At 33.9% G+C, this 26,121-nt stretch overlaps 1 protein-coding gene across 1 annotated transcript; it reads right to left on the bottom strand.

Moving 5' to 3' along the window:
- Positions 1–1,823: 1,823 nt before the first annotated feature.
- On the bottom strand, positions 1,824–12,334 carry LOC127739330 (toll-like receptor 4). The gene is made up of 2 exons (XM_052251010.1): positions 12,234–12,334; positions 1,824–5,501 (listed from the first exon to the last, which is right to left on the bottom strand). The coding sequence occupies exon 2, from the start codon at positions 5,481–5,483 to the stop codon at positions 2,985–2,987; it is 2,499 nt and encodes an 832-aa protein (XP_052106970.1). The 5' UTR covers positions 5,484–5,501; positions 12,234–12,334; the 3' UTR covers positions 1,824–2,984.
- Positions 12,335–26,121: the final 13,787 nt, after the last annotated feature.

The following is a 26,121-nucleotide window of genomic DNA, read 5'->3' as shown; positions in this document are numbered from 1 at the left end:
AAGCAAATGCCATATGGCCAGATTCAGGAAAAGAATTGTGAGAAGTCACAGTATTCTGAGAAATATCACAGGAAGCTTCAAAAGTTGAAGAAAGTTTCTTCGGCTTGGAAGGAGAGGCAAAAGGGATATGTGCTTCATTCCTCATCAAGGTATACACCTTATCCCTAAGATCCTTCAAGGATGGAGGATCCTCAGTCTCCTTGGTGGGAGGTTGTTGAGCTGACTTAGAAGAAGGCTCAGGGGCCGTCTTCGATACCTTGGGAGAGGAAGAACTTTCAACATCCTCATCAGTGAGGAAAGCCCTTTCATGACTCCCAGGGGAAACAGAAAGCTCATTGTCCTCCCTCTCGTCATATTCTACAGACTTAGCTGGAGAAGGTTGATGAGAAGAAACTCCATTCTCCAGTAGAGACATACGACTGGATAGAGTACTAAATTCAGCCTTGAAAGACTCATCAAAGTCCAAAAGTAACTTCTGAAAACCATCCAAAGATGATGCATGATCAGAACCCTGAGTACCATAAGAAGAGCTAGAAGACTGAGCTCGAGAGTCAGGTACGGTGGTAGAAGGAGCTACTGCAGGAGTCAAAGATGCTGCTACGGGTGGAGCAGGAGCTAAAAGGTGGAGCAGTAGCTACCCCAGAAGGGGGACCATAGAAATTGTCCCTATAAGGCCAAAAACCAGGTTAGTTTGGCATAAACCCACCATAAGGGTAAGACTGTGGCCAAGGTGGCTGAGACCATGAAGGTAAAGGTTGGGTGCTCGAGTTGGGAAGCATATACCCACAATAGGATAATGGGGGTCTTGAACCTGGCAAGTTCAAGCCCATAGCTGTACCTGGGACAGAACCAATAGTACCCGACGAATTAACAGGCCTAGATAAAGTGTGAGTCACCGAAGTTGACGTAGATACCCCCCCCCCAAAAAAAATGCATGGCCGAACCTTGTGAAAGGGTCGGATAGGTAGCATTACCAGACACCGTTGTCGAAATTCCGGTCAATGTACTGGTAGTTTGGGGGGACTTAAAGGTAGTGACCCATCCAGGAGATAGCCCGAACCAGGAATATTTACGTAAGGACTATTTAAACACAAATAATTTGTTTAGAAATTCAAACTAAACAAGGGAATAAATTTCCGATAATATAAACAATATATGAAAAGCAATTAAGCTATTCAAAAAACTTTACAAACGACTAAACACTTCTCTGTTGAATCTGTAATAATTTACACGTGTGACCGATGTCGCAGATGGAAATTGAATGGGAGAATATGGGCAAACAGGGGTATATGTCCGGACCAGTGAGAGTACGTTTATTTTTAGTCGGGATTTTCCATCTGACCTATGACGCAATTTGGGTTACACTCCTATGACGCAATTGGGGTTACACTCAGCATTTATGATGGTAACGTATTTATAGCTATAAAAATGAGAAATGTATTGAGTGACCACTGTCCTTGTTAATGACCTAATAGGTAAGCAACAAAATGATTAATGTCACGGGATAATCCGTGTTTAATCAATGCCAAAATGTTGACTTAATTTGTGTTTTTAATTGTTAATTTCTTCAAAACTACTTTCATTTCACTCATGAAATTTGGCACACACATGCACCGTGTCTTATTGCTTTAATCAGAGTAAAAAATATCGTGATGATACACGTTATAATTTTGCTTTCGATGAAAATGTGGTAAATTTCGGGTAAAATTTTAGTCTTACTAAAATGCTTAAATGATTATACTAAAATCACTTAAATACTTTCCGTGTTATATGATATATTTAATGTATAAACTATATTATAAGTACTATTTAAACCACGAACAAAGAGCGTAATAATTTTATTTTTCATGTTAAAGATTCCACGTACAATACGGTATCTGGGGGTACCCTGTAAAAACACGAAATTTAGAAAATCGTGACCATGAGAACTTACGACGACAATCATGATTGTAAAATATATTGATTTTCCTATAATTTGCAAAAAAATTAGCCGTGTGTTATCCGTTAACTTAAACTCGTTAACTAGAGGACTTTTTGGATATTGGGCACCCTACTAATGACAGTTCCCTTGCAACTACAAATTTATACAGAAAAATAAAATTGATTTGAAGCAGATACCGTCGATTGAAAAAAAAGTCTTATTTGTTTAGCGTAAAACAGAAAAACCTAAGTTTTTTAATGATTGACAGCTCATTTTTCCTTTTGGTGCTAAATTATGTCGCAGTGTTTTCCTAATGTAACACTTCCGTACATCAAATCGCAATAAGAATTACTGTCATATAATGGGAACTTCTTGATGATAGAAAAGTAAACTTTCCTTTGCTTTGAATTTAATGGCTCACCAATCCGTAGATGATTTCGTTTGCTCTAGTATGCAGCTTGTTTGTTTTCCTTTGCAAATGCTTTCAAATGTACGTAACCGATTTGATGACGTTTAATAATAAAATTCCCGTTAATAACGATGCAAAAATAAAGCATTAACTTTATATGCATTATTATCTGCCCCTGCTATACTGTTCCGTTTGCGATGGAGCGATATTATTGCTCTCTACGGATAGGGATATACCATCATATTAAGAAAAAGGACTCCCACATCATCATCTGTCGACAACTTTATGATATGATGTCAAATTCTATCATTTTTAGTTGAGTACTTTTGATATTACATTCACATACAAATAAGCTCATCATAGATACAAGGATTCAATGGTGTACGCCAGACGCGCGTTTCGTCTTCGTCTACAGAAGTCTCATCAGTGACACTCGAAATAAAAAAAGTTAAAAGACCAAATAAAGTACGAAATTGAAGAGCATTGAGGACCCAGAATTCCGAAAAGTTTTACAAAAGTACAAAGTATCTTTGATGAGTACTTTGGTAAGACAAACACAATATTTGGTAAGACAAACACAATATTTGGTAAGACAAACACAATATTAACAAATATTCCTAAATGACATTTACAACTCAGTCATTTTTATTGAATTCAACCGCCTACGGCCTCCAGCATTTTTTGCCAAAATACGACGTTCCCAAATTCATCATCTGGGTATTCTATATAAGAATTTGAATCAATAAATTCCATCATCATCAAAGGCAATTCTCTGGGAGGAATATGAGTTAGAAACACCATGAAAAGTATATTTTCATTTTCTCTTGTGTACATGCTTTCCATTTTTGCCATATTAAACTCAAACCTGCACCAGTTAGAATCTATGTAATGGGGACTTAGAATTACGACAGTTTTACGACTGTTGTGAATCGCACTTGTTATATTTGCAGCAATCTCGTTTCCTGGGAGAAAATCTCGTTTGTGTAAACAAAGCTTAAGGTTGCCTTCTCCTTCTAAATTTTTAATGACATCATTATGAACAAAACCACAGTCTTGTTCGGCGTAAGAAATGAAAGCGTCGTAGAGATAAGTTTTGTTTGCGTGGTCTATGACTGGAACATATCCACGGAACCTATTCTTAGTCATGTAATAGATATAACGAAGTTTCCATCGATATCTGTAAAATAGTCCAAAGCAGACAATTGAAACAGATACAAATATGGCGCCGGTTATTCCAATGATTATTCCAGGGTAGGAGGAACAATCTTTTTTCAGTTTATTGTAAATATTATTAACGTTTAAAAGTAATGTTTTTGTTCCGTTTTCATATTTACAAATATAATTTTCACGATTTAGTAAAACAACTTTTGTTTCTGTCATCCATTTAAGAAATTTTAATGAAGCACATGAACAAATTAACGGATTTTCACTTAAATTCAATGACAACATGTGATCGCGTGCAACTGATTCCAACTGACTAGTTGCGACAGGTCCTAAGAATTGAATGCGATTTCTAGATAGGTCAATAAGTGACAAGTTTTTCATTTGAGTTAGTCTGAAATCAATATCTTCAAAGAGATTATCATGTAAGTTTAACGCTTCCAATCGTTCCAGAAATATGAAAAATAAGGGTGGCAATAAAGGTATTCTATTTTGTGAAAAATCAATTGCTTGCAAAATTTTGAGCGGTTTTAAGATTTGCCCATCTACATCAAATGGAATGCTAAACCCAAGCAAATTATTTTGTACATATAACTTTTCCAGGTTGACCATTCCTTCGAAGAAAAATGTTGATATGTTAGAACAATAATTACTAGATAAGTTCAAATGTTTCAAGTAATGAAAATTCACCGTTGGACCTTTCCAGCGCGCAAGCAGGTTACTGCTGACGTCCAAGTATTGTAGATTGTTTTCCATAATTTCCACTCTAGGAATGTCATACTGTAATTGACTTCTCCGAAAGTGAGCTATGCGAAGATTCTTTGGAAAAGGAAGTGGAAAGTCAACTCTTAGGTTTCTTTTCAAGCGGTTTATACTATAACTTGGTATATTTAGGGAACCTAACTCGGGTTGATGTGAGGAAAACTGAAATGAAACATTTATAAAGGTGATGTTAAGGTTTTTTGCCTCCAATATGTATACTCCAAACGAAAACATATTGTCAGCGGCTGATAATATATCAAGTGTTTTAGGCAGTTTTGAAAGCACTCCAGTCTTGATAAGTTGGATTCTATTGCTATCCAGGTGCATCTCTGTTATATTTGTATATTGAAGACATTTCCATGTATTACGACCAATTTCTGTGTTCATCTCAAAAGTTTCATGCACTTTATTAAATTTCAGTACTTTAATAGCTGTAAACTGTAAGTCATAAGTTACATTTTCAACGCCAGCAAACTTCAAATCTTTGTTATCAGAAACATCAAGATAAGTTAGATTTTTCAAACCGCTAAAAGTATTTTTCCAAATCTTTTGTACTTTACAGTGTGAAATATCTATATATTGAAGATTTGGCGTTGACAGAAAAAAATCTGATCTAATGATTTTAATGTAACAATCTTTACTTGACAAATCCAAAACTTTAAGTTCCCTGAGTGTGTCAAATCGTTGTTCAAAACTGTCCTTCGGTAATCCATCAATTTCTAGAGTTTCAAGTTCCAACAAAGCTGACAAATTTGGATATCTTTGAGCAGTCGGATAAAAACCGATGTTGTTTTTTAAATTCAGGGATTTCAAATGATATAAATTTCTGAAGCAAGTCGGTGGAATGGTGTTTAATGTATACATCAAACCGTTCCGCTCAAGATTTAAAGTTACCAATTTTTCTAATCCGTGAAATGATTTCGCAAACAGCACTGAAATGTTGTTCTCAGATAAATTCATGTAAAGTAAATTGTTTGCGTTCGAAAAGATGTAGTTTGGTATCTGCTTAATTTTGTTGTTGCATGCGTCGAACGATTCTAGCAGACTTGCAGTCTTACAAAAGTTTGGAAGAGCATCCAACCCTCTATTGGAGCACAATGCTGATGTTAAATTTGTTGATGCATTCACAATACAATCACAGGAAGAATCAAATGGACATTTCGAACAAAAGGTGGTACATGCCAAAAACAACAGTACTAAAAGTACACTGTGCTGCATAGATCTGTACATAATTCGTTGATAGAGATGCTGAAAATAAAAGTAATAAGTTTTCAAATAGAATGTCAGAAGTCTGTGCATTTGATTATAGCTAAATCAGCACATCATTTTCGAAGACAAAAACAAATTCCTAAAGGGTTTCCCGGAACCCTTTGTCTCGCCTGCGGCTGTTACTGTTTCTTGGCTATATAGTAGCCTCTCTTCAAGTTTTGTAAAATTCCACAAAGGTTTAACAGAGTTATATATTTTTTTTAATCCTTAACCACAGACTGTACCTAAATGTTAAATATTGAATGTACCTACAAAGTAAGTCCATTTATTGATAAAAATTTAAGAATATAGAAACAATTTTTAACTCTAGATTGTATCTCCTAGATATAAAGAAGCTTCTGTTAAAGTTTCCTAAATTCCATGAAGGTTTAAAACAGGTGTTTAATGTTTTTAAAACTTTAACATAAGACTGTATCTAAATATTAATCCTTGAAAAGCTTCCGTCCGGGTTTCGTAAATTTCCATGAAGGATTTGAAAAAGTTGTTGATGTCTAAAAAAACTATAAGACCAGACTATACGTAAATGTGCATTACAAAATTATATGTCCATTTATCAGTAAAATACGGTAAAATGGGGGGAATTACTTTAAAATTTTGCTCCAAAAGCTTACTCTTGATCTTAAAAAAGATTCTATAAGTCTCATAAAATTCCATGAATGTTTGAATTAGATAGTGGTTTCTAAAAACCTTTAACCCCAGACTGTAACTTAATGTTAACTGTAAACTAATTTGTCAAAGTTAGGCCACGCCAAATTAATACCTCGTTCGTCGGATCCCCCGCGTGTTGTGAAAGGTCGACGAGAAAAAAGTACTTTTTTTTAAACCCGCGTCCAGTACGGAGCCACGCGCGTCCATTTCTAAATTTAAGTAACCAAAATTTTAATCTGAGTTGTGCGTTTGAAAGTAACGCCTCACAGACACGGAAATTGACATAAAAACGATCCAGATCTAACATTCACAACGTTATTATGACCAAAAGTATGATATCATGATATCATGGAATATTTGTAGCTACAACGAAAACGCAGGCAAAGACCTTACTGCCAAAGAGTAGTCCAAATAATTATGACGTCTTGCAAGGCTATTTGTATTTTTTTTCTGTGACGCATTCTTTTTTTCTTCTTCGTAGGAAGGCGTCACAGAAAAAAATTAAAATAGCCTTGCAAGACGTCATAATTATTTGGACTAGCCAAAGAGCAGTGGAGTGTGATTTGGACAATTCTTTTATCGATTAGTTTGAAGTGCTCCGTGCAAGACCAAAAAGCACCAACGCCACCGAATTGAAAGATTCAAATAATGACAATATAACATGCATAAGAATAAAAATGAACCTCGAAGATGATGGTTCATGCAGTGAAATGGCACCGCAATGAAACTAATATATTTTTTACTTTTTTTTTTATCTTTTAGAATAAAATGTTTTTTTCCGTGAAACTTTTATTTATATGATCTTATATTTGCTGGTATCATTACAAGGATATAAAGCATGGAGTTTGTCAAGAAAGTGTTAGTGGTAATTGAATATAACACATCAATCCAACTTTACAATTTACAAAATCTTCTAAAAATAAGAATTTGTATGATTGTCAGTGACTGAATGAGAGAAACTTCCACCGGATACCAAATTTGTTGAGGTTTGCAACCAGTAAAGTTCACGGTTTGGCCTTCAACACAGAGAGTATCCCCATATACATAAAGATTTGATTGCTATTAAATTCTTCAGCAAAACAATGACTAAGTGGAATGTCTTGAAATGTTCCTTTTGTTTAATTAGTATATAGCATATGGTGTGATGCATTTGAATACTTAGTAGAATAAATTGATGTGGTTTTTGAAGGACAGTCCTTTTTTAAATTTTCAGCTTGTTTATACACAAATATGTATAGTTAATAAAATTGAGAATGGAAAGCGGGAATGTGTCAGACAACAACCCGACCAAAGAGCAGAAAACAGCCGAAGGCCACCAATGGGTCTTCAACACAGCAAGAAAATTCCGCACCTGAAGGCGGGCTTCAGCTGACTCCTAAACAATATTGATACTAGATCAGCGAAAATGGACGTCACACTAAACTTAAAAACATATATTAAAGCTTTATACATGCATATATGCTTTGCAAACGTTTATTTGAAACAACATACCATTCTATATGTGCCTGTCCTAAGCCAGGAGCCTGTAGTTCACTGGTTGTCGTTGGTTCATGTCTGTCAAATTTGTTTTTTTGTTATAAATTAGGCCATTAATTTTCTCAATGAATTGTTTAATATTTTTCATGTCAGGGCCTTTTATAGCCGGTAAATACGGTATGGGTTTTCTGATTGCATTTGAACTTTGGTGGATACATGTAGTTGTCTCATTGGCAAGCATACCACATCTCCTTATTTTTATAATGCATCAATTATAACTTACACCAAACATGCAAAGCTGTTGTACTATTTCTTATTCAGCAGGATCTTTATTTGAGCAGACTACACGAAGCTGTAGGTTTTGCTACTAGTTAACCATTTTTGTACTGGGAATATTGTGAAAAGATTCAATAGGGTGTCTGAGAACAAATTGAGAAGCAAAGTAGGGTAATATTAGAACTAGGATATGAGATATATAAAAACATGAAGCACCAAAACTGTGTAAATTTATGATCGTTCGCTTGCATAAAATGCTTTTCATAAATTTTATTTTTTTAATATTTCAAAAATAATATCGCTCGCTAGTAAAAAATACAAAAAAACAAATAAAAAAAATTTCGCTCGCTCGCTACCCTTCTTTAAGAAAAGAGTTCGAAGAACTAGAAATTAATTTGATGTGGCTTATTTTGATAACACAGAACCACCTATTATTTCATACACATACAAAAAACCCAGCAGAAGTTTAATTTTTAATTATACGCCGGTAACATCAGACGTCAATGTAGAAAATAATACTCCTTTAACTTGAAACTGTGAGTCGTCGAAGTTTAGATATGTTCCCTATGGTCATGTTATTACGGGGGACCTCAATATCGTTCAGGACAGAGAGGTTAAAAACTTTTTGAATAAAGGACCAAAATATCGTCCTCCATCTAAAATAGATTGGAAACAGTGTCCGCAGGTCACCAAAGATGCTCTTTCCTCGTTTTGTAAAAATTGGTGTAAACGGGAAAAATCTGATAAAAAATCTCTTGATTCTTATTTAAATAAATGTATGAATGTGGTAGATAATAGAATATCACATTTTGAAAATAATAGAGTACATAATACGCCTATTTCCAGAATAAGAAATAAACTTCAAGAACTTTCAAAGCAGTTTGTGTTTGTACCGGCCGACAAAGCAGCCAACAATGTGGTGGTGGTATGCCGTAAATATTACACGGACGTTCTTAAGAATGAAATTTTAAATTCATCTACATTCAAATCCATGCGCCCCACAGAGAGTCATATAGTTAACAAACATATCATAACCACATCACAGCTTAAGGCTTCTTCTGAACATTTAAAGGTCCCTACTATGTATTGGTTACCTAAACTACACAAAAAAACAGTAAAATATCGTTTCATCTCGGCCTCTAGTAAGTGTTCCACAACTAATCTTTCAGTGCTTTTAACAAGTTCCTTAACTACTATCAAAGAGCTTATCATAAACTATAGTAATAAAATATATGAAAATAGTGGAATTAACTATTTTTGGAGTGGGAAAAATTCTTTGGATGTTTTAGATAAATTGCGTGCTTTTGATGGTCCTTTAAATTCTGTTGACAGTTTTGACTTTTCTACTCTTTACACTACACTTCCACACAATCTTATCAAACAAAAATTTGACTATTTAATTAAATGGTCGTTCGGTAAATCTGAATGCAAATATATTTGCTGCAACTCATTTAAAGCCTTCTTCTCTAATGAGAAAGGTAAACATGCTAGATATACTTACTGGAGGTGTGATGAGATGATTGAAGCTGTTAATTTTCTCCTTGATAATATTTATGTACGTTTCGGCAGCAAAGTTTATCGATAGGTTGTAGGTATTTCTATGGGCACTAATTGCGCCCCTTTAATAGCAGACTTGTTTTTTTACTGTTATGAATCACGGTTTATGACCAAACTCTGTAAAGACCCGTCTAAATTGCATTCAATTGATAAATTCAACAACACTTACCGTTACCTTGATGATATTTTTTCGTTAAATAATCAAGAATTTTCTCAATATACTGCCGAAATTTACCCAAAGGAACTTACTTTAAATAAATCAAATTTAAACGGTAACAACTGTCCTTTCCTAGATTTAGATATTTCGGTTTTACACGGGAAACTCCACACTAAAATTTACGACAAAAGGGACGATTTTTCGTTCCCTATTGTTGATTTTCCCTTTTTGGATGGTGATGTTCCTTTGGCAACATCTTACGGTGTTTATATTTCACAACTCGTTCGCTATGCACGTGTCTGTTGTGACGTTTTTGATTTTAACGAACTTAATCTATGTATTACTGGTAAATTATTAAGCCAGGGATTTCGTTACCACAAATTACTTAAAACCTTTACTAAATTCTTCCACAGATATAAAGATTTGGTTTTGAAGTTTGGTTGTACCTGTAGAAAACTTATTTCAAACGGGATTGCACATCCTCATTTTTACGGCAATATTGTTTACCGTGCCCGGAAATTTAGAAACGATCCTGGTAAACTTATCGATCCTTTAAATAAACTTATTCTAAAAGGTTACCAATTCAACACTGTAATTAGATCATTAAATATTGTCTTATTGGTACTGATATTGATTTTGTTATCAGTAAATTAAAAGCAAACTAAATAGTATTGTTATATACATATACACATTCATGGATCTACAATCTGTCGATACCTGTATCTTGGCATTGCACAAGGTTATGTTTTTCTCTGACTGTTTATGATGTCTTTACACTAAATCCACTGGATGTTGGATGTGTACGGATTGATAATTTAGTCTTAGATGCATGATTTTTTTATTAGTTGTTAGTGGCTTTGAACTAGCTGTCAGTATAACTGCGAGTACTCTCAGATCTGTACTTAGTGTCTTTTTGTTGTTTGGATGTACAAGTACCCGGTCACGTCCTCATGTAATTGTAGTACAATGTATTTGTATTTTTATCCATCTGATGAGTTAAGCCTCTTTCAACTGATTTTTATAGTTCGTTCTTATGATGTACTGTCACACCACTGTCCCAGGTTATGGGGAGGGTTGGGATCCCGCTAACATGTTTAACCCTGCCACATTCTGTATGTATGTGCCTGTCCCAAGTCAAGAGCCTGTAATTCAGTGGTTGCTGTTTGTTTATGTGTTAAATATTTGTTTTTCGTTCATTTTTTGTACATAAATTAGGCCGTTAGTTTTCTCGTTTGAATTGTTTTACATTGTCATTTCGGGGCCTTTTATAGCTAACTGTGCGGTATGTGCTTTGCTCATTGTTGAAGGCCGTATGGTGACCTATAGTTGTTAATTTCTGTGTCATTTGGTCTCTTGTGGAGAGTTGTCTCATTGGCAATCATACCACATCTTCTTTTTTATACTTATTGATGTATTAAAAAAGTCACAGGCGAGACAAAAAAATAATTTTCGCAGATAGTAACAATACATTTTCTTACAGTGAAATAAATGTTAACAGGAAAATTAGGTGACATTATGTTTGCCATTGATCGTGCATAGCAGTGGGAAACTGGTGATAAATATCTCCCTTCCAAATGGAATTCTTCAGTGTTTGGCACGTTCTCCGGAGGATCGTAGGTGATAAGAAATTCACAAAAACACGTTCCAGTTAAAGTAGCAACGACAACAACTTGCAAAAAAACACAGTAATATAATCAATCATTTTTTTTCCTCTAAAAGTTACAAACGAAGAGAACAACCGGTATTAGAGCTGCTAGGCGAACATATTTGTTATCTACAAACCTCACTTTTTTTCCGCTACGCAACAGAAAATCGAAGAGAACAAATATATACCAACACAATCCAAGGATTTGCATCACAGATTTACTCTTTTGAATAAATGTCATTTAGGCAAAACATTACTACTAAAATGAATTCATCGACAGGACTATCTATAATTTATGTTTAATAATAAAAACTATCTTAACTAATTATAGTTAAGAAAATATATAAGTCTTTTGATTGATATTAAGTTTTGTACAATTTTCCGTTCATTTTAACATGAACAGATATAACTCGAAAAAAATAATTTTTCACGGAGACTATATTTTATATAAAAAATGTAAGTCATTGTGAGCAGATCGGTATACTCAATAGGACAATTGTAACTAAGCAGTTGAAAATTGGTAGTTTGGGGAAATATTATCATGCTTTGGGATAAATAAAATATCTGAAAATCAGTGCACGAAAAGAGCTCTACATTTTCTTTATGTTTAGTCTTTTCATAATCTAAATGTTTAAGCAAAGATTAACTTCTTTTCGTTTAAAAAAATCAAGCTTTCAAAATTAACTTTTAATCGTAATTATTAAATTTAATAAACAAAATTGCCTTCAAAGATCTTGTGTGATATGATTTTTTTTATAGTTTTCTTCGTTGATAAATAGTTTTAAATTAACATTGCCAACTGTATTCAAAACAGAACTCATATAATTATAATAATAAAAGTAACTATGATAAAATTATGATAATAAATTTTACGTTTCAGAAATAAATCAATAATTAATAAAGGTAAATTAATGTACTTAAATTGAATTTAAAAAGAATATATTATCAATACCTCAAAAACTGCTTCTGTAAATAGTATGTATTGAAAGAGGATATGTTCAGCCCCGTAACTGTCAGTTGTATTTCCTATTTCTATTGATGTATGTGTTAAAATTCGTCTTTTGTCAGATGAAGAAAAGAACAGGAAATATTTCATATGCGCTGTAAATAAATGAACTGGTTTTCCACAGAAATACCCGTGATAAAATATCATACAACTACTGTCTTTTGTTAGTGAATATCAGTTTTTCGAAAGTCAAAATAACCACATATTTACCTCACCAAAAGACAGTAATTGTTTTATTCCGTATTCTGTGAGAGAATATGTAATTAATGACAATTATTTACCAAAACCAATTGTACATCAAACTATTTCACCACAACAAGGATTTGTATAGTGAGATACAAATCCTTGACCACAATTATACACGTAAAAGCACGCGACGTTTTGCGCGGTGAATATACTTTTTCCTCAGGTGAATATTATACAATTATTGTCTTTTGATGAGGTAAATATGTGGTTTTATTGACTTTTGAAAAACTGATATTCACTGAGGCCAGCGGCCGAAGTGAATATCAGTTTGTCAAAAGTCAATTAAACCACATATTTACCGAAACAAAAGACAGTAATTGTTTATTCCATAATCCGAGAGAGTACCGAGATAAATGTATGTAATGAAACTTTTTTATCAAAACCAATTGTATTTTAAACGATTTCAACATAATAATTCACGTAAACGCACGCGACGTTTCGCGCGGTGAATATACTTTTATCCACAGGTGAAGATGCTTATTTATTCAAAATCCAATTCATTTGGAAAACCCTACTTATTCTGCGTTCACACGTAATTCGAATTCGATTCGCATTAACTAATTCGAATTAGTTTAATTCGCATTCGAAACGTTTAACGTCCAAACGTAAGTTCTAATTCGAATTGCAATGCGCGTCAAATTCGCTTTACTGTCCTAACGACGTTAACTTTTAATTCGTATTAACAAAAACGCATTTCTAATGCGAATTGGATAATGCGATTTAGCCAATTCGAATCAATTCGAATTAAAAAAGAAGAGTGTGTGAACGCGATTATCGAATTCGATTCGCATTCGATTCGAATTCAATTCGAATTAAATGTACGTGTGAACGAGGCATACAGTTCTATCAATATGGAATAAACTGTTGTATTCAAAATCTAATTGATATAGAAAAACCAAAACCGAATAAAATAACACATTCCAAACATTACATTAAGGTGGGATTGTTTATCCTTCCGAACAATCTGTATTCACCTGGCTTTGGTGGTGTTCGAGTTGCTCTATCTGAATTTCTGTAGTATTAGTTTTTGTTGATGGTTAATCCAGACGCGCTTCGGACCACGAAATTTATAAAGTGTAATCTTAATTTGTTTGGCTTTATTTGTAATTCGTCTTTTCCCCTACGGACATAGCATTAACTTTCAATCTTTTACTTTTTGATTGCATTTTAGTTTCATCGTGAATTTTCCATATGATATGATTCACCACGACACAACATTTGGTATGTCACGTATTTTTGTTTATTGTACGTGTCAAACTAGCAACAGTAAGTCGGTTAAAAGTCCCAACATAGATAAAATCGTTGTTTTAAACAATATTACTATTCACATATAAAGGAAAACCATAGTAAACAATCTTTTTAAAACGAGAAAAAAAATATTGAATTTTATTACAATTTTACAATAATGAAATTACCTTGTTCCCCATTGTTTTATTTTACACCTGCATTAATAGGTATATTAAATTCTAAGTATCCGGAATGACTGTTATCAATTATGTCTGATGCATAAAGTCTGAGGATGCCAACATCAACTACATCAATACAAAAACGGACCTCTACAGACACCGAAAATTGTCTATGAGGGAATTGCAACCTTGGTTTTATTTTTATAACATAATTTATACGCTGAAAATTTGACGCATTGCTTAATCTTTATCGTACAAATTATGCCAGTACTGAAGCACTGACAGATGACATCTTTTGTGTCTGGCAGTCTGTGCGTATCGGTACTGAAACAATGGTAGCAATTAAGAATAAAACGCATGAGCATATCCTTTTACCGGATTTGTACTGCAGATGCAAAAGTTAACACAGTTCAACATCTGCCATACACGATTGAAAAGATCAATGTATGACAAATGCAATCGGAACAACAGACAAAATTATGTTGCACGATAGCAAAAACTATCGTCTTAATATATGACAATCGACAATACAGATACTGTTTCCGGCAAAAGGATGCGGTGATATAAGAACCTACGCGTCGCTAGGTTGTCTCGATTTGCGACAGTAAAATCTACGTATAAAGAAGGCCAAGCTTAAAATACATTACAGTTATCTCCTAATTTTATCTCAGTGCCATGTATTGTGTAAAAGACAGTTGCAAATTAAACTTTTTTTTTGTCAAATGTCGTATTAAAGAACATCTTAAAACAACACGAGGTAAACGTGTACCTGTAAGACAACAATAAAATTGAGAATGGAAGTGGGGAATGTTTCAAAGAGACAACAACCCGACCAAAGAGCAGAAAACAGCCGAAGGCCACCAATGGGTCTGCGACACAGCGAGAATATCCCGCACCTGGAGACGGGCTTCAGCTGTCCCATAAACAACAATGTGCACTAGTTCAGTGAAAATGGACATCATACTAAACTCCAAAACATATAAATGAACTAAAATTAAAAATCATACAAGACTAACAAAGGCCAGAGGCTCCTGACTTAGGACAGGCGCAAAAATGCGGCGGGGTTAAACATGTTTTATGAGATCTCTACGTACCTTCACTTGAAGTATAATTTTAGTTTTTGTTAAGATTAAACCATTTTTTTTAGTGAATAAAAAAAAATCTACAAAAGTATAGTTAAATCCTTTTTTAGGCTTTTAAATTTTACCACTAGTTCAGATAGGTCATAATGTTGTAACAACTTTAAAGTACTTGCATATAAAGCTGTCATATAGTGACTTTTACTGAATATTTGCTGACTTTTTAAAAATTGGCCCTGCTATGATATAAATTCTTCGGGAAATTGCCCTACCTCTTTATTAACAACTTGTCTAAACTCCGGATTATTTAGAGCTTGGTATTGATACTTGTCTTTTTACAGTATAGGTATAAACATCCGTTTCTCTCAATCTCAAGAGAACGACGGACGTAGGCAAAACACCTCTTCCGCTTAAGGGCATATGTTATAGTTTTGATCCCACGGTGATTTTTTTACGAAAATTTGCATACAAGCTATTTTTCACCGTGTCAATTCATATACTTATAAATAAAAAAAATATACCTTCCTAACGTTCGTGTGCTTCTTTTAGAGATAAATGGGATCGAAATTTTAGACATTTACTCAAAATTTCGGTTTTTTGGACAGACATTAACTTTTTTGTTACAAACGATGTTTTTAAACATTTGGAATATTTTCTTTACATAAGTGAAACATTTTTTTGGAAATAGTTCATTTTTATCAAATTTTCATGATTTTTGCTTTATAAGTATCTATTTTAAAAAAAATCCGAGGTAATTTGTTCATAAAAGTTGGTATAATCTTACGGAATTAAGCTACATGTCATTTAAAAAAAGAGGTGTTCATGTAGTCGTTTTCAAGCTAATGATCGAAAAAATAACAAGAAAACAGCAAGAAAACAAGAAAACAAGAAACAAAAACAAGAAAAACAACAATGAAACATTTTATGCCAACAGGACCCAGTTGTTCATCTATCAGTTAAATATAACCCTTTGATAGAACGGGCGAGGTCGACGTCATAATACAGCTGCTGGCAACGTAGTGACATTGATTGGAGAATTTGAGGTTACATGCCATTGATTTCAGGAGTAAAACACAGATAACAGACAATGCTGACATAAGGTATCACAGGATCGTTATCTTTTTTTGCTTAGGTAGCACTCCACAGTTAGAAAAAAACATTAAAATTGAACCACAAAATGTTTTATCATCTTCTATTCCTGGCTTTCTAATACATTAACCTAACTGTTTGTGTTATACATGTGCATATGTATGTTATCAGTATCTTCCATAGATTTGATTTTTAAAAGTTAAAATGGTGAAAAATAATTCCTTTTTTGTGTATCCATGGCAACATTCTGCATTTATTTACCATAAAATATTGCAAAAAGGGGGGCAAAAATGTCACATATTCCCCCAAAATTTGGTTCAAAGTAGAATTTCAATGCCTTTCAGTGATACCTTTTCAGAAACTGTTGATATAAATCTACCAAATGATCAAATAAAAAATGGGTGTCTTTCGCCTCATTTTTTCATAAAATTTAATTGCAAAGTTCGTGCGACAAAAAGTCGGAAAAAAACATTACAATAATTGCCGGACCAATATTTGGTATGGATATGAAAATACGGACTGTCATACAGAAAACAGCCCATATTACATACATTACATAATCTTGATGTTCCTATAAACCCACTATGAAGGCTATTTTAATCTTCAGCTATCCAAAAATGAATTTTATTCTACACTAGCTATCATATTTGAAAAATCCACAGGGGCCAAAATGCGAAACTACACACCTAACTGTGGAGTGCTACCTTAAACGGCTGTGGTTAACCCACAGACCAAGATGGAGCTGCCTGGAGTCGGTAAGAAACTTCTCTCCTATATAATAACAATACCATGAATACAACACAAATATTCAGGAATTAAAAAGTTGTATCAATCTTTTAGGGAAACTCCTAAACGCAAAAGGTGATTTAATATTAAAGAATAAACGATCAGCAAGGTTTGCGAAAACACTTAGGATGTCCGTAACTTGAAAACAACTTGTCCGTAACTTTTTCATTATACCAATAGGCCGGGATGTCCGTAATCTGGGACATAATATATTATAGTATAATAGTCCCAGCCGTAACCTTCAAAGAATCGATGTTCTTGGATGTAATGTTAAACATATTATAGAGGTTGTGTCGAATATATAATCAGAAATAAAGAAGATTTCTAGTATGATATAATTCTTTTGTGGATACCATGATTTCTGGTATTATACCCAGCTAATAATCTCAAACCTTTTTCCAGATTACATGTGTTATTATTCTCCCTGTCATTATACATCTAGTGACATACATACTATACTTTATCACACAATCAGCCAACACATGTAATGAAACTTCAAAATTTAGAAGAACGAAACGAGTTTTGGACGAAAAATCAGAACATGCAGCTTATAAATCTCACCACTTCCCACTGCAGTTATCACAAATTTCAGAACAAATTACTAAAGGCTTTAAACCATACATTAATAGTGAACATATTAAAATCCTGAGCGGAAATACATAGACGAAGCTGTCCAGACCCCTGAAGTAGATATTTACGCTTTGATACCAGATGTTATTGAATCCCTAAGATCAATGAAACGTTTAGAAGATTTTAAATCTACCCTTATTACTGTAATAAACGGTTCATTGGTCAATGTTAAGTTTTTTTTTTGTTTTGGTCTGTTTTTCAAGTACTATAAGCAATAGGTCAACTATATTTGGTGTATGGAATGATTGTATTGTATATGTCTGTCTGGCAGGTATCATATGACCTTGACCTCATTTTCACGGTTCATTAGTCAATGTTAAGTTGTTTTTTTTTGGTCTGTTTTTCAATTATCATAAGCAATAGGTCAACTATATTTTGTGTATAAAAAATTGTAAGGTGTATATTTCTGTCTGACAGGATTCACCTGACCTGAGTTTCTGTGATGCTTTTAGTAAAACCTTTATCTTTAAGCCTTTCAACATAACATCAATGGTCAGTAAAGCAGGCGAGACATTTCAGCGTGTGCACTCTTGTTTAAAAATTTAGAATAATACATTTTCTTCTCATATAAAGCTTTTCACAGTTCCCTGTTCATATATGGGACTTGATTTTATTTCCTTAAAATAGTTTTTGTTGGTACATGTTTGTCAAAACTATTTGATACCTCATTTTCAAAGGTTTGACAACATTCATTCATATTCATTTGTTTTTTCTGAAGATTTGCACGTATGTTGGTTATAAGTCTTCATTTAGAGCTTCTATATCTAACCTTCTTAAACTTCTATATTCCATCTTCCAGATGGAGAGTCAAGCGATTTCATACATATACAGTTCTTGTGTTTGTTAACGTAGCACCGAGCAAAGAAAGAGTACATACATACTATATAAGTATAATATTGAAGTAAATGTCGCTAATAGAAAAACAAATTGAAATATGAAATTAGATTAGCTTAATCTTCCAAACGTATATATATTTATCTTTATTCTCACAAACCAAATCACAAATGTAGTTCCCTTTAATTTCAGTGTTTTTTTTCTTATTTTTTTTCTTTGTCTTTTTTTGGAATTTTTCATTATTTGTTTGCATTTAGGTAAAAGATAAGACTTCAAATATACTGTCTGGAAAAAATCTTTTTGAAATTTTCTGTAGAAATGAGTGATTTGGTCAGGTAAATAAAGGTGGAATTTCCTCTTCTCGGAAGCTCTCTGGCTTCATCCTTACCGGTGCCCTTATGTTTGGGGTTACCAGGAGAGAATGAGCTGGTAGACTTTTCTGAATTTTTGATATGTTTTGGGATAAAAGTCAAACTTTATGCACACCAAATCTTTTTAGAATAGAGCAGGTGGAATTTTTTTTAATTGCCATTATGTTTTAATAGACAAATAGGGGAAAATAACTGTGTTCTCGGGCCTAAGAGGCTGAACCCACTGTACCCCAAAATGGACATTTTGGTCCCCTGATTTGCACAATTTGCCTCAAAATTGAAATGTAAAGATATTTCATTGTTAATTTATAGTGAATAATTGGAAAATATTTTTAAATGCCAAAAAAATCCTACTTTGCCATATTTTTGGATTGTTATTTATATGTTGAAACTTTTGGGGCAAATCTCAAAACAGGGGCTCATAATTTTTCTATTTTGAGCAAATTCCTACTCATTCTGATAAGAAATAGTTCTTTAAAGTTTAAATGGAGGGATTTATTCAAAAATATTTAGCAAAATTACAAGAAAAATCTGCCCCTGGCCAAAATGGGCACTGTCTGATTTGGACAGGGACTTGTACGCCTAATGGCAAATATGGGGTGATAAATTTCATGCATCCCAATGATGGCGGGTGGAGACAAATACATGTGCACAGACTTGCGTACATGATAAGGCATCTAAATTTTCATTTACCTAATTTTGATGTCTCGCATCTGTGCCACAACTCAAAATGCATTAATGTTGATCATCTGGTGTTGGAGCCACACGGCTTCAACAACAGTAGAAAAACTTGCATTTCATGTGGCCATTGCTTGGGTCACCCAGCTCCATTGCCACCTTGCAAGTTGGACTTAAAGATGGCAAACAATAACCTTGGTATTATTCATGTTTTAGGATTTACAAATTAAATATTTACTTTATTTTATTTTATTGATGTAAACAACAATTTCAGATATCTTTTTGAAAGATTTGGGTGGTCCTTAAAAGGACCTTTGGTTGAGTTACTGTGTTGCTGGGTTGCTGTCTCATCTATGGTGCTGGTGGTAGTTTTCTCTTGCAGTAGGTACTATGGCTAAGTAAGGCAGGCACTGGGTCCAACTGCCCTTTTCTGTAGACATCGCGCTCTTTACTTTTTACCTTGGCCTCTCTATGTTCTACTATTTTTTCACCACTCTGTGTGAGACGTCTACGTTTAACTTCAGGTTTTTTTTCATACTCTCGCTTGTAGGTAAACTGTTTATCCATACTGTCGAGGAACTTTAAACTGGAATCAGATAAATTAACCCCCAGATGTTCACACTTTTGCTTTGCTGAGGTTCCTGGCATGTTGTTGTTTCTGTGAATTCCAGATGCTAATCTGGCCTCCATGCCTCTTGAGAAGATTACATTCTTGGGTAAATTCACACTCAAGGATCTGTGCACAGCTTCATTCTTGTTTGTTGTGTTGTAAAGCTTCATACTACTAATCGCATCTTCACTAAGCTTCATTTTCAAGATCTCTTGCAGTAACAACTTGTCTTTTTCGTCCATTTGCAGGATAGTAATGTTATAGCAGCCAAGATACTTGGAGCGGGTCCACCAGTTGTAGCTCTCATCACCTGCACATACCACTGAGTGCTGTTTACACATGGAGCAGTCACCATCATAACACCTGATTGTCGCCTGCAGAGCCTTGGGTAAGTCTTTACATACGTCATCTGTATTTCTTTTGTACTGTTCCATTAGCTGTCCCACTATCATCGAACTCCTACATTTGACATCTTGACTAAAAGCTTTCTTCATTTCTTTCTTTATCTCTTTTGTACGCCCATAGAACATGCCTTCGCTGAACTGAGCTCTCAGGGATGCTCGGAACTGTGACTGGCCAAGGTGGACATAGTCAGCTAGCCTTTCGACCTTCCACATGGGATGTAGGGCTCTGGTTGCGTCATCTATCCCTTTGGCAGCCCGTCCGTCTCCATCTGTTGTGGCATTCTTTACAAGGATGTCTTGAAGTGCCAGCTGTGAACCAATTTCTTTACCCATCTGGTACTCTGACACTGGAGCTGCTCTGTATAAGTTTGCAGTGCAGTCTTCGTGGCCATTGGGACAATTAACATCGAAACCTTTCCCCCTCAGCCAGGCTCCTTTCCAGCACATCTGATTTTGGGCAAATGATGCAACAATATATTGCCTCTCTGTCATTGTCTCAATGGCAAGTGTGAAAGCTTGGGTGGCATTCAGTCCCGGTTTCTTGCGGCTGGTAATGGTCTGACTGTTGTACCTTCCGTCGACTGTAACATTAATCACATTTTCTGGTAGCCCCCTCTCTCGATTTACTGACTTAACAATCTCCAGTTTTTCTGACATGTCTGTCCTGTTAAGTTTTACTAGCTCCTTTCCAACATTATGTGACATTCTCTGCATGCTTGTTCTGGATGGAGGAGGACAGTTCATTCTAGCAAACAGCTCCTGGAACTTTGTACTACCAATGGGACAGTCATGTAGGACTGCAGCTACTGCAACATTGGGTGCTCCAGGGTTGGTACCAGGTTTATTGGTGACAACTTCTTTGTATAACTTTATAACTGGGCTCATGTAGGTGCAGTTCTTACATCTAAGGGTATATTTCCAGCAAACTCCCCATTTAACTTGTCTGTGTGCCAGTATTTCTGGATTTTTGCAGTACTTGAATTCTTTTGTGTGAGCCTTTATAACAATGTTCAGCATCTTCATCATCTCTTCATGATCGACGAACCTCATACCAGAAAGTGAACTCCAATCTTCTTCTTCTGTTTTCAGGTCATAGGATGATATCAGTAGCTGGGAACGAGTCTTTATGCCATCATTGTGTACAGCTGAAGTAGAAGTGATTGTAGGTTCATCTTTAATGTCCTTCTGTTCAACATTCATTTCAACAACAGGAGCATTATTGATATCTTGGTCTGGTGTAGTGGACAACTCTAGTACAGGGACAGGAACAGGAACATTCCATGGAATTCTGCCATTCTGGAATCTACACACAGGTGCAACTCTCCTTCTCTGCAGCCGTCCAGCTAAGCCTTTGTTGAATGGCCAGTAACCTTTTGGATACATGTTGAGACAAATATTTTGGTGGTGCAGTGTAAAGCGTCGAAAGAAACTTGGGTGACAGACCATAGAAGTGTTAGTTTTTATACTTTTTGTCATTATGTAACTTTTGATTCAGATTTTTAATTGGCTAAGTGATGCTGTCAATCAATTCTGTGGATTCTTTTGATCTATTTTTAGCTGCAGATTAAAGAAATGACCAACTCTGGCTTCAAAGGGTTTGGTCCAGTTCAAACAAAATTCCTTATTTTGGCCTTTATTTGTGAAATAAAAGTTCTTTTCCTATTCAGATTTTACAAACGTTAATTTTCCAAATTTTAGAAAGTTGTTTTGCCATTGAAAAGTGATTTTGTAATTTATTGTTAATTTTTTGGTTCTATTTTTGTTTGATTTTGAAAAAAAAAAAAAAAATCTAAAAATCTGTTGAATTTTTTACTTTTTTTAATTGAAATGAATTTTTGGCATCTTAACCTTTCCAAAACACTTTATTTCATCTCAAAATTGCAAAAAATAAGGATTTTACAGCATTTTAAAGTTTTTATGACATCTTGATTTTGCCTTTGGCAGATGGTGTAAAGGGGGTGTTGAATATACAGGTAAATAAGCCAAAAGTTTATTCAAGACCCCCATAAAGTTAAATTTTGTGTATTGTAGTATGACTGTAGAATTTTTTAATGCAATTCTGAAAACTGTAGGTTGAGTTTTGAAATTTTCATTGATTTTTTTAAATATTCTGGTTTGGAATTTTCGTGATTTGAAATGAATTTAGAAAAATAACCTTAGTTACACAATAATGCGTTCTAATTTTGGAAAATTTTATCAATGATTAAATTTTATCAATGTTTTTACTTTAACAAACACTTTAGTTTTTCGTAAAAATTGCACTAATAAAAAAGTTATGAGCGTTTGAATAAAGATGGTATTTTGAGGAAATTGAAAATTCCATACCAGAAAAATGATAAAATTTGGGTGTGAAGGTAGGGGTGCAAGAAATGCATTTGCTGGTGCATGCATTGTCTGATTGGTCTGAAATTTGGTATGTAGTCTTGATATATATTAAAGTTAATGTATGTAAAATTTTATTTCATTCGGACTACTGGAAGGGTCCTATTAGGTCCGAGGACACAGTTATCTACCTTCAATTTTCGTTGTCCACAAATGTAGTTCCCTTTAATTTCAGTGTTTTTTTTCTTTGTCTTTTTTTGGAATTTTTCATTATTTGTTTGCATTTAGGTGAAAGATAAGACTTCAAATATACTGTCTGGAAAAAATCTTTTTGAAATTTTCTGTAGAAATGAGTGATTTGGTCAGGTAAATAAAGGTGGAATTTCCTCTTCTCGGAAGCTCTCTGGCTTCATCCTTACCGGTGTCCTTATGTTTGGGGTTACCAGGAGAGAATGAGCTGGTAGACTTTTCTGAATTTTTGATATGTTTTGGGATAAAAGTCAAACTTTATGCACACCAAATCTTTTTAGAATAGAGCAGGTGAAATTTTTTTTAATTGCCATTATGTTTTAATAGACAAATAGGGGAAAATAACTGTGTTCTCGGGCCTTTTGTTAAAATATATTTTTTTACTTTTTTGGTCTGTTGGAAAATGTTTGTTGTGCTGTATTTAGACCCCTCTAACAAGTAATTTGTTTTGCATGCACACGTATAAAAATTGCGGTTTTTATCCAACGCAATCATAGGTTTGAACGTTGTTTTCAATTTAGACTTGAGATAATAATATATATATACAAAGACATTTACAGTTATTAACCCAGAAAAGTGCAATGTGTTGTAGATCTCCTTATTAGTTTACACAGCTTTTTTAGTTCTGAACATGTTTTGGAATTCATTTTATTGTCACAAATAGAAACTGGGTGTATCTTGTGACTGGGTTATGTGTGTTGGCCTGTAACCATACACACACAATAGACAATAGACTATACGACGAGCCTGCACCGATTCTGACTCTGGTGACTAACTCTAACTCTAACAACAAATGACGACTAGGGTTTCCGCGATATATTATTTAATAGTTCAGCATGGAAAACAATTGTACAGAGTTGGAAATACACAGTGTATTCCTAAATCCAATCTGCCATATCAAATTAGAAAACAGTTTATATAAAAAATCAAAAATGATTTGAATAGACTTGTCAAATATTTCTCTAAATGAGTGACAAATACAACTAACGGATTACAGAAAAATTAACACATAGATAAAAATTAACAAGAGAACATACAGACTTATTTATGGAATTAAACATATAAGAATAATAGATAAATTAAAGTAAAATCTTGCTAATTGAGAAATAAATTGAAACATGAAATTAGATAAGCTTAATTTTCCAAACTTGACTTAAACATTTCACAATAAAATTTATGAAAATCCCTAAGAAATATTGCATATACAAGAAAAAAAAATGATTTTACGAAATTCTTTTATATACCGTAATGTCCGAAAAGTCTATAAATCAATTTATTTTAGTCATGGAACTTCAAAGTGTTAGGTGTATTCCTATTATGAAATTTGATACATTGTTTTCTACAATCATCAAAAGCTGAACAATTAAAAATATAACGATATTCACCACCAGTACCATCTAAATTGCACCCTTTATGCTTCTTAATTTTGTTACTGCCAGTATCAATGGTAATTTCATATTCAGAGTTCGAAATTTTTAAAAATAAAGATATATGTTTGTCATCCAAAATACTGAACTGTTTCTCAAATTCCAAACTATTCTTATATAAACGGTAGTTTTATGCTTGTCTTGAACCTTTCACAAAAAAATTAACAAAATCCCTAGGAGAAATATTGCAAATACAAGAAAAACAATGATTTTACGAATTCTTTTATAAAATGTCAAATCGTGTAAATTTTTTCACTGCGACCACTATATATTATTCATACATTTTAAAAACATTATGATAAAACTCCCTTGTGATATTTTATTCTACGATGAATAGTTTTCGAAATAGCTGTAATGATGGAGCATCATATAAAAATAAGAATATGTGGTATGATTGCCAATGAAACACCTCTCCACAAGAAATTAAATGACACAGAAATTAACAACTATAGGTCACCGTATGGCCTTCAACAATGAATAAAACCCATACCGCAAAGTCAGCCATAAAAGGCCCCGAAATGACAAATGTAAAACATTTGAAACGAGAAAATTAACGGTCTGATTTATGTACAAAATACTGAACGAAAAAACAAATATAATATACAGCAACAAACGACAACCACTGAGTTACAGGTTCCTGACTTGGGACAGGCACATACATAATGTGGCAGGGTTAAACATGCTAGCGGGCGCCCAACCCTCTCCCTAATCCTGGGACAGTGGTGTAACAGAACAATACAAGAACTGTAGAAAACAATAAACAAACAACACATATGATCAACAGCAACAAACAACAACCTCTCAATTACAGGCTCCTGACTTGGGACAGGCATATATAGAATGTGGCGGGGTTAAACATGTTAGCGGGCGCCCAACCCTCCCCTAACCTGGGACAGTGGTGTAACAGTACAACATATGAACAAACTATAAAAAGTAAAATTACAAAAATACCGAACTCCGAGGAAAATTCTAAACGGAAAGTCCATAAGAAAATGGCAAATTCAAAAGCTCAAACACATCAAACGAAAGGATAACAACTGTCATATTCCTGACTTGGTACAGGCATTTTCTTATGTAGAAAATGGTGGATTAAACCTGGTTTTATAGCTAGCTAAACCTCTCACTTGTACAAAAAATCAGTTGAAAAGGGCTTAATTCATCAGATCGATACAAAGCACAAAAACAAGTAACAAAAACACAGAGTGGACGTGGCAGGGTACTTATACATCCCCACAACAAAAAGTCACTTAGTACAGATCTGATCTAGTACTCGCAGTTACTGACAGCTAGTTCAAAGCCAATTACAACTAATAATAAAAATCATGCATCTAAGACTAAAATATCAATCAGTACACATCCAACATCCAATGGATTAAGTGTAAAGACGTCAGTATCAGTCAGAGAAAAACATGGTCTTGTGCAATGATGTTAAATATTAAGAAAAAATTTTACTGCACTTTTTTGTAATTTAAATATATTTTTTTAAATGTTAGAATAAGTTGTTAATTATCATGCATTGCAATAGTAGTCTAAAAGGGGTAAAATATAACTTTCTAAGTATAATAATATGACATCTGTCAATTGGGAGATATGTTCTTAAACGACACATCAAACCAATTACACCTTATTTTCTAATTTTTTTTTACATAAATAACCCATACGAAAGCTTTATTAAATAATTTATCTATTCTGGCATTAATACT

Source organism: Mytilus californianus, unplaced genomic scaffold (assembly GCF_021869535.1).
Source record: "Mytilus californianus isolate M0D057914Y unplaced genomic scaffold, xbMytCali1.0.p SCAF_1, whole genome shotgun sequence".
NCBI lineage: Eukaryota > Metazoa > Mollusca > Bivalvia > Mytilida > Mytilidae > Mytilus > Mytilus californianus.
This window is presented reverse-complemented; position numbering and strand designations above follow the sequence as displayed.

Bases quoted from the DNA above. Each gene is read 5' to 3' on its own strand.
- LOC127739330 (XM_052251010.1), bottom strand. From the start codon at position 5,483: ATGTACAGATCTATGCAGCACAGTGTACTTTTAGTACTGTTGTTTTTG.